The 10,633-nt window shown below is 42.3% G+C and overlaps 1 protein-coding gene across 1 annotated transcript; it reads left to right on the top strand.

The window, feature by feature from the left end:
• Positions 1-524: 524 nt before the first annotated feature.
• On the top strand, positions 525-9,368 carry LOC111648861 (uncharacterized; the record flags this gene model as incomplete). The annotated part of the gene is made up of 16 exons (XM_087171323.1): positions 525-874; positions 1,053-1,124; positions 1,815-1,985; positions 2,082-2,288; positions 3,370-3,520; positions 3,610-3,845; positions 4,150-4,262; positions 5,041-5,170; positions 5,258-5,346; positions 5,453-5,593; positions 6,174-6,237; positions 6,343-6,453; positions 7,177-7,294; positions 7,500-7,906; positions 8,859-8,953; positions 9,253-9,368. Coding segments are annotated over exons 1-16 (2,515 nt in total), but the record flags the coding sequence as incomplete, so codon positions are not given.
• Positions 9,369-10,633: the final 1,265 nt, after the last annotated feature.

Genomic DNA, 10,633 nt, shown 5'->3' with positions numbered 1-10,633 from the left:
CCGCTACCTCTCGCATGCTAAGCGAGCGCTCTACCATTTGAGCTAATTCCCCTGTGACCTGCTGCAGGTCAGTTTTCATCTCTCCTTCTGCTCCTCCGTCACTCTCTGTCTATTTGACTGTTTGAGCAGCAGATTTTAAAACAGTGTGTTTGCTGTCAATCATCAAACTACAACATTAAGAAAAGATCCATGTTGAATGTTTCCATTAGTTTTGATGGAGCTGCTTCACCACTTAAAAATCAAACTCTCTGCAACTCTTAAAGTTTTTAAAAACCCTTGGCTTCAATTCCCTCAGAGAAAAGCAGTTAAAGTCTTAACTTTCATTTACAAACATCTTGAATATTTTCCTGCTGCTGTCGACAGTCGGAGTCGTTATAACTTCATGTTTGTGTGTTGTGTTCTGTCACATTATATCACAGCAGTGGTGTGACTGAGTTCTGCACTGTCACTACTGCCAAGCTCCACTGGCCAGGAAGCTCAGGCTCCGTCCACACCGCTACGTTTTTGTTTTAAACGTCATTTCTTTTCCTACATTTCCTCCTCCAGTCCACACGACTCGGTCCTGTTCCCCGTCAGTCCTATGAGTCCTGAACTCATGTTGTCCAGAAGTGTGGAGCAGCTGTACCGGACCCTCCAGCAGACCAGGACCAGCACGGAGCAGCTCCAACGAGACCTCCACCACAGCCGAGAACAGATAGCCAGGCTGCAGACCCAGCTAGCCCAAGACCAGGACCACATAGCCCAGCTAGAAGCCCGACTCGAGGCCCAGGACCAGGTGGCCCAAAGTGTGGAGAAGGATGAGGAGTCAGACTGGAGACTGAAGGAGGAGCTACAGAGGTCTCACAGCAGAAACAGACTCATTCATCAGAACCTGGTCAGTATCAGCTGAGTCCAGACCACAACCTGATCCTGAATCTGCTAGATTTATTGTTTTCAGTGATATTTCTGTTCGTTCGTCAGTTTAGACTGACATGAGACGATCTGCAGTGTGAGCAGTCTGATCAAGTCTTTGTTCTTCTGTTTGTGATTCATCTGGATTTCTTGTGCTGCAGGAGTCGCAGTTGGAGCAGAGTCGTCTGCAGCTTCAGGACGTCCAGCAGCACAGAGACACTCTGCTGCAGCAGGTTCCAGAAACAAACACACCCAAACCTTTTCCAGCTCATGTCCCACTTGAAAATATCAAAAATGTTAGCGGCCCAAATCTGAACCAGTAACAACGTGGAGGCCAAACAAAACGTTGTAAGAGAAGTTTTTATTTTAATTATAATAACGTTCAAACATTTAGGACTGAACTGAAGCAGGAAAACCTCTTTTAAAACATTTAAAAATATTTTTTATTATTTTATATAATTACATCTTTTCACTTAAATTGTCCTGTTTTTCAAATGATTTGTCGGCTCACTCACAGCACCTTGCACCGTTGGCAGAAGGTGGATATTAATTAAAAGTTAATTAGTTGGGCAAATTAATGGTTTAAATATAAACCAGTTTGGACTCCACAAGGTTTTTTAGCCACATTTAGAATCTGAAAAAAAAAAGTTCACATTAGATCCACATGTGAATTTTTTTAGAATTCTGACTTTTCACATTAAGGCCACATGAGTAAAAAACTTTTTTAGTTAAGAAAAAAATCACTTCAGGGCCACACGCGAAATATAGTTTTTTTCAAAGAAAGAAGAATTCAAATGGCCCTGATCCTCTTCCGTAGTTTTTCAACAGGACGAAGGACGAAGGCTCCGTGTCTTTAACACAGCACAGATTTCTCTGCATGAAGTGAAAGTTATTTATAACAGCAGCTCTGTGTCTCGGTCCAGCTGCGTTCACTGAGCGACGGTCACCAGAGGAGCCTCGGGCGCCTGAACAGGAAACTCCGGCAGCTCAGCAGGTTCATGTGTGACTCTGACAAGCTGACGGCAGAACAGATGACGTCGACCATCGAACAGCTGAGAGCTCTGAACCACACGGTGGAGCTGCTGCACACACAGGTAACACACACACACACACACACCTGCAGATTTTCTAACATGTAAGTAACATGTTTCCTGAAACAGTAGTAATGTGTGTGTGTGTGTGTTTGTCAGAAAACTGTGGACGAGCTCGATGGCAGCTCTCACCCGGCTGAACACACACACACAGTGGAGGAGCTGAGGGCCGAGCTGGCCGAAGCTCAGAGACACACACACAGACTGAGACAGCAGCTGGACCAGATCCGGACCAGGACTCGGTCCAGGACAGGGATCAGGACCAGAGAGGGAGGACAGTGGTGCTACGTACCTCCTGCACACAGTGTGAGACTTTTCTTCCTTTTATTTCACACTTCTCATCGACAACATTTCGTTTCCTTTGATTCAGAATTAACAGAAGAGAAAAACTCAGTCACAGGATCCTGTTTGCTTAAACCAAAGCTAAATTCATTTTCTGTGTTTTTGAATCAAGTTTTGTGATTTTATTCACAGTAAAGATGGTTTATCAGTCGCTGTAAGTGTTTGACAGAAATGACCAACAAGATTTCATTTTCTGGTTTCTGTAAATTAGGCTTAAGCTTTAACACAAAGTTAAGTTTTCAAATAAATAAAATAACCAACCAGAATCACCACAATATGTCTTTAGGAGTCATTTTTTTCATTGTTATATGTGAATAACTTTTAGTCTTGAAGAAGTAAAATAATCCAATAATTTACAAGACAAAATAAAATTGTGTTTAAATGAAACTTGAATTTTTCTGTGTTGTACAATTTTTTTTATTTAAATTAAAGAAAATTTAACTGACTAAAATTTGTTTGTTTTAATAATAATAACTATTTATAAAACACCTTTGCTGTCTTGTATCACAGGTGCAAAGTTCTGTACAAACATAAAACAATGAAAGACACAGAAGAGTTAGCAAGGCAGAAGGTAGAAACCAAAGGAATTAAAAGCTGCTTTATACAAGTATGTTTCAGTTGCGTTTCAAACAGGGGCCTGATCTCCTCGAGCTTTGAGTCACCTCTGGCTTTTAGCCGAGACTTCAGGACAGAGTTTAACTCGAGGATCTGAGGCAGCGCTTGGTCGTAAGGGGAGAGCAGGTCTGAGACATAAGAAGGTGCCAAACCGCACAGAGCCTTAAAGTCATTAAAAGTATTTCAAATCAACCCTAAAAGGCACAATGACAGTTTAAAATGGGTGTAATAGGATCACATTTTTTGGAACCAGAGTCAGGCTGCAGCATTTTGTACGAGTTGCGGAGAGATTTGTGGGAGAGACATGTAAACAGGGAGTTGCAGTGATCAAGACGGGATGAGATGAATGTGTTAATGACCTTCTCCAGATCCGTCAGGACAGAAAGCAGAATGAATTCACAGAAACTAAAACTCTGTCTATCTCCCTCAGGCTCCCAGTCTGGCTTCTCAGGGGACTCAGGATTCTGGTTTGGGGCTGCAGTTCCTCAGATCTCCTGACAGGGGGCGACAGCAGGACAGACCTCCTGCAGGAGGAGGGTACTGGGTCTACATACCCCCAACACACACCGACTCTGACACAGGTACACACACACTGACAGGTTTGTAAAGGTGTTCAGGTGTGTTCAGGTGTGTTCAGGTGTGCTCAGACTCTGATGTGTCTTCTGTCTAGCAGCAGCTGCTGAGTGGAGGGACAGCGGAGGAGGCAGTGATGCTGACAGGAGCTCCAGAGGACGGACTCCTCCTCCTCCTGACCCAGCTGCAGGTCTCTCTGCTGGGCTCTCTGACGGTCACACCCCCCTGGTTGGACCCGCCTGGTTGCTGTGTGGTTCACCTGCAGCTGTTGTTTACAGTCCTCCAGCAGGGGGCTCTGCTCTGCACTGTAACATCCCAGAGCACCAAGACAGGGTCAGTGTCTGCAGCCTGAACCAAGATCTGCTCCTGGTCTCACACAGTCTCATGGTGTTAGCTGTGTGATGTTTACATGGAGCATGAGGAACCTGGTTATTCACCAGAATCCAGACAGAATCCAGGTTTCTGATCAGGTGTGTTGATCAGAAACTTGGTTTCTATCCAGGTTCATCGATATAACTAGGAAAGTAAAAGAGTCTGAGAGAGCAGCCAGCCTACATTCACAGATATTAAAGATGTACACATGTCCTGTGTGTGTGTGTGTGTGTGTGTGTGTGTGTGTGTGTGTGTGTGTCAGCAGGGGGAAAAGTGTGTGTGTGAGTGTGTGCACAGAGACACAGAGAGACTGGAGGAAGAGAGGAAGAAACTACGACTGGAAACCAAAAAGTTTCGACACACACTGAGACGACACAGGTAACACACTGAGACACACACTGAGATGACACACACTGAGACACACACAGAGACACACAGTGAGACACACACAGAGACACACACAGAGACACACAGTGAGACACACTGAGACGACACAGGTAACACACTGAGACACACACTGAGACACACACAGAGACACACAGTGAGACACACACTGAGACACACACAGAGACACACAGTGAGACACACAGAGACGACACACTGAGAGACACACAGTGAGACACACTGAGACGACACAGGTAACACACTGAGACACACACTGAGACACACACAGAGACACACACTGAGACACACACAGAGACACACACTGAGACACACACAGAGACACACTGAGATGACACACACTGAGACACACAGTGAGACACACTGAGACACACTGAGACACAGTGAGACACACTAGGACACACACTGAGACACACTGAGACACACACTGAGACACACGCTAGGACACACAGTGAGACACACAGTGAGACACACACAGAGACACACACTGAGACACACACAGAGACACACACACTGACACACACAGAGACGCACACTGAGACACACTAGGACACACACTGAGACACACACTGAGACAAAGGTAAGCACAGTTAGCATCTTCTCAAATGTCTATAAGGATAAAATGAAGTGATGACATTTTATATCCAAATGCATTGGCAAAACAACTGCGAGGTGGTGATGTGTGTGTGTGTGTGTGTGTGTGTGTGTGTGTGTGTGTGTGTGTGTGTGTGTGTGTGTGTGTGTGCGCCCGCAGGAGTGTGGTGCAGGTGTGTGATGAGGTGGAGTGTGTGGAGGAAACTCTGCTGAAGAGACGAGCTGAACTGCGTCAGGCTGACCAACTGTTGCTGGAGGCTCAGAGCTGCATACACACCACCAGAGACAAGGTACACACACACACACACACACACACACACACACACACACACACACACACCTCTCTAAGGTCCAGCCTCTGTGTGTGTCTCTTCCAGGCCAGCTTAGCTCAGTGGGAGGCAGATGAGTTCCAGCGCAGAGCTCAGGACAGTGCCTCCTGTCTGCTGGAGGCCAAGCAGCACGTCAGGTAAACTCTCAGACTGACCTCTGACCTCCAGACTCGGATCCAGCATAAGGTTTGATTTAGTGATCCTTTGTCATGTATGTGTCACATGTATGAACTGATGTCTCAGAGAGCTGCAGGAGGAGGTGGGGGATCTTAGGAGGAGGAGGGAGAAGGAGGAGCTCACTCTGAGGGAGGTGAAGGAGGCGCTGAGGAGCAGAGATCAGGAGCTCCAACAGCTCGGAACAAAAACACACTCAGCTACAGACAGGTAGAGTTGAAGACACTGAGGCGATGGTGGAGCTGTCATTATAAATGTCCCTCATGTTACAGAGCAGAGAGCAAGACACTTCATTTCTTCATTGTCAGGTTTTTTTTTTTAAATTTTAACTAAAAAGTCACAAAAATATATAAAAAAATACAGATTTAAACCAGGCAATGTTTGACAGTGAGTAACTTAACTAAACTTTACTAAACTAAACTAGGATAAGACAAGCTAAGCTAAGCTAAAATAAACTAAACTAAGATTTGATAAACTAAGATAATCTAAACCAAACTAAACTATGTCACAGTAAAAGCTCTTATGAATCAGAACAGCTTTTTTCAAGGACTTTTATTGTGAAGAGGATGGAGGTTCGTCCACTCATCCACACAGACAAATTATCTGTTCATCCATTCATTCAGTAATTTGTCCAGTCAACCCATCATCCATCAATCAATCATCCACTCAAATCAATAATCTGTTCATTCTAACCAACCAAACTAAACGTTAAAATTTAACGTGTGTGTGTGTGTGTGTGTGTGTGTGTGTGTGTGTGTGTGTGTGTGTGTGTGTGTGTGTGTGTGTGTAGCCTAAAGAATGTGCTGTCAGACTGTCAGGAGGCCCAGAAGTGTCTGGACTCGGTCAACAGTCAGGTAACCTCACATCTAAAACGATGTTTGTCTGATCCTTTAATTAAAATATAATAACAGTGACTCTAACGAAGGAAATGACTTTAAAGACACTGGTTCTCTGTGCAGGTGGAGCAGCAGGAGCAGAGGTTGGTTCAGAGGAGGGAGGAGCATCAGGCGGCTCTGAACAGAGTGAGGGAGGTCAGAGAGGAGGAGCAACGACTGCAGAGCACAGCCAAGGTGAGGAGGAGGAGGAGGAGGAGGAGGAGGAGGAAGAGGAGGAGGAGGAGGAGGAAGAGGAGGAGGAGGAGGAGACGGGAACCTCTGTCTGCTGTCGATCTCTTTGGAGCCCCTGATGTCCTGATTGATTATCTTATGTGTGACAGACACATAGACAGAGAAAGAGACAGACACACAGACAGAGAAAGAGACAGACAGACAGACAGACAGACAGACACACACACAGACAGAGAGATAGACAGACAGAGAAAGAAACACACAGACAGAGAAAGAAACACACAGACAGAGAAAGAGACAGACGGACAGAGAGAGAGACAGACAGACAGACATACACACAGACAGAGAGAGAGACAGACAGACAGACATACACACAGACAGAGAAAGAGACAGACAGACAGACAGACAGACAGACAGAGAAAGAAACAGACAGATACACAGACAGAGAAAGAGACAGACAGACACACAGACAGACAGAGAAAGAGACAGACAGACACACAGACAGACAGAGAAAGCGATAGACAGACAGACAGACAGACAGAGAAAGAGACAGACAGACAGAGAGAGACAGACAGACAGAGAAAGAGACAGACAGACACACAGACAGACACACACACAGACAGACAGAGAAAGAGACAGACAGACAGACAGACAGACAGACAGAAAACATGAAACTGTTTCAGCTCCATCGGCAGGTTTAATGAAAACAGTGGAAACTGTGTGTAGGAGCTGTTGGAGCAGCAGGAGGAGCTGTTGATTCAGAAGAGGTCTACTGTTTCAGCTCTGAGAGAGGAGGAGCAGAAACTCCTCTCACTGCAGTCTGAAGTCAGCACACACAGAGCAGGTAACAGAACACACACACACACACACACACACACACACACACAGACACACACACACACACACACACACACACAGGGAGGGAAGTTGGGTTGTATGTATTGATATACATGTATATAAAACACTCTCTGTTGTCGTTCCAAAATGTTTGAGGACAGTTTTCTGAGCAGGTTTTTGCAGTGATGAATCGTCTGTGTGTCTGAGTCCAGAGCTGAAACAGGTTCTTCAGGAGCTGTTCTTAGAGCAGCAGGCGCTGGAGGAAGTGAAAACCAAACGCACCCAGGTTCTCCAGCGGCTCCACAAGAAGAAGGATGAACTGGACAGAACGAAGGAAGAGTTGGACAGGACGATGGATGAACTGGACAGGAAGCAGGACGAGGTGGACAGGATGAGAGACGAGTTGGACGGGATACTGGAGGAAGTGGCCAAGAGGAAGGACGAGGCGGAGAGGCAGCAGCAGGAGCTGGACAGGAAGATGGATGAACTGGACAAAATGCAGGACAAAGTGGACAGGAAGAGGGAGGAGCTGACTGTGCTGCTACAGGAAGTTGAGTCCCACAGGAAAGAGGTGGAGTTATGTCTCAAAAACACAAAACAACAGCGAACAGAACTGCAGGTAAAATCTGAATTCATATTATTTATTCCTCCTGCAGCTTCATTAGAAAACAAAGTGTTTTCCTCCATTTATCTAAAGTTTCCCACAGTTTCACATTTTCCTATAAGTCAACTAAAATCTAACTATTGTGTCAAACAGACAATGTAACACAAGTGCTTTACAGAATCAAGGCAAGAAAAACAAACTAGACTTAAAGGGTAGGTCATGAGCTTGCTGACCACAGGGCTTCAGGGAGGCTGTTCCACAGACGTGGACCATAGTAATAAAAAGAAGCAGAGTTTCCAATAATAAATGACAGCTGAATAAACATTTGCTTGTCTTTAAATGAAACAGCTCTTTCAAGGAAATTCCTCTAGAAAATCTGAAATGAACTCAACACAGCTAACAGCAAAGACAGTCCCACTACGTTGTCAATATTTTCCATGCGATTAGAAACTTAGGAAATAACAGACCTGTAAATAACTCCGTTGTCAGCAGGTCAACTAAAGGTGCAAAAATGTCAAATTTCTGTTTATGTGTGATGCAGCAAAACCAAAACAATGCAATGCAACACATAAGGATTAAAATACATGTTTCATTGGATTTAAATGGATCTCTGACAGTTTTCCGTTCATACAGTTTTAGGATTTCTCTTTAAATCAGCAACATTTAAACTACTCTACACTTTCTAACTATTATATCCATAAAATAAATTTTTTAATGAACGCAAAGCAAGAATCTGCAAAAAAGGAAAAATACTATGGAGTCAGAAAATCACAGTGTGTTCATCCGCTATCAACCAATTTAATACACCCTTCTTTAAATAGTTTTTGCATACTTGCAAGTAGCTATAAATGTAAACATATACATTATGTGATTATAAATGTATATGTATGTGCAGAATACATATATGTCTACTTTTCCAAATAAAAACTAAAATAGACAAAAGACTGAGGGGAGATGATGTTTGCAGGAGCTGCAGGAGGAGCTGAGGAGGAGAGGGGAGGAGAGAAGCAACCTGCAGGAGCAGTGTAAACACCTCGAGGCCAGACGGAGGCACGCCGACCGGTACATACTCACGTACAGTACATGCAGTATTATGTATTAAACATACTGTCTGTATAAATGTATTAATCAATGTATTTGGATGTAACAAATAAGAGATGAATAAGAATGTTCAGTTTCAAAAAACAGGGTCGTAAAAACCTGTGACACTGTGAAAAACTGTGGGTGGTGTTATCATGTGTTGTGTATTAACAGTTATTGTCCGGTAAATATAATATGCTATCAAAAGGTGGTGGAAAATATAAATATTAATGTGTTTCTGTTTTTCTGTGTGTGTGTGTGTGTGTGTGTGTGTGTGTCAGGTGTCTGTCAGTGGTTGAGGTGGAGCTTGCTAAAAAGAGGGAGGAGCACAACCAAGCCCAGCTTCTCAAAAAGGAAGTTGTCAGAGATACAACAGCGACTCGGGAGCAACTCAATGGTATGACATCATCAATAATACTATACTGTCAAAGGGTTATGGGTTTGAACCCCACCTGTGGCCATCCTGTGTTGAATTTTCATGTTCGTTCTATGCCTTACTTTTTATGCTTTAATTTACTATCACATTTTAAGATCTTTTTTTGCCTTACTATAATGTGAGGTTTTTATGACTTTTTATGACTTACTATACTGTGACGTTTTTATGACTTTTTATGACTTATCATACTATGACGTTTTTATGACTTTTTATGCCTTATTATACTATGACGTTTTTATGACTTTTTATGCCTTACTATACTATAACTTATTTTTGACGTTTTATGCCTTACTATACTATGACGTTTTTATGACTTTTTATGCCTTACTATACTATGACTTACTTTTGACTTTTTATGCCTTATTATACTGTGACGTTTTTATGACTTTTTATGCCCTATTATACTATGAAGTTTTTATGACTTTTTATGCCCTACTATACTGTGACGTTTTCATGACTTTTTATGCCTTCCTATACTGTGACGTTTTTATGACTTTTTTTGCCTTACTATACTATAACTTACTTTTGACTTTTTATGCCTTATTATACTGTGACGTTTTTATGACTTTTTATGCCTTATTATACTATGACGTTTTTATGGCTTTTTATGCCTTATTATACTATGACGTTTTTATGACTTTTTATGCCCTACTATACTATAACTTATTTTTGACTTTTTATGCCTTACTATACTATAACTTATTTTTGACTTTTTAAGCCTTACTATACTATGACGTTTTTATGACTTTTTATGCCTTACTATACTATGACTTTTTTTGCCTTACTATACTGTGACTTTTTTTTGTCTTACTATACTATGACTTTTTTTTTACTTTTTTTACTATGACTTTTTTTTGACTTTTTTGCCTCACTATACTATGACTTTTTTTGCCTTACTATACTATGACTTTTTTTGCCTTACTATACTATTTTTTTGACTTTTTTTGCCTTACTATACTATAACTTATTTTTGACTTTTTATGCCTTACTATACTATGACGTTTTTTGCCTTACTATACTATGACTTTTTTTGCCTTACTATACTATAACTTATTTTTGACTTTTTATGCCTTACTATACTATGACGTTTTTTGCCTTACTATACTATGACTTTTTTTGCCTTACTATACTATAACTTATTTTTGACTTTTTATGCCTTACTATACTATAACTTATTTTTGACTTTTTAAGCCTTACTATACTATGACGTTTTTATGACTTTTTAT

This window comes from Seriola lalandi, unplaced genomic scaffold (genome assembly GCF_002814215.2).
Source record: "Seriola lalandi dorsalis isolate HSWRI2012SDOR001 ecotype SW California unplaced genomic scaffold, Sedor1 jcf7180002049665, whole genome shotgun sequence".
In the NCBI taxonomy this organism is placed as follows: Eukaryota; Metazoa; Chordata; class Actinopteri; order Carangiformes; family Carangidae; genus Seriola; species Seriola lalandi.
The sequence above is the reverse complement of the archived record's forward strand: the minus strand, read 5'-3'. Positions and strand labels throughout refer to the sequence as shown.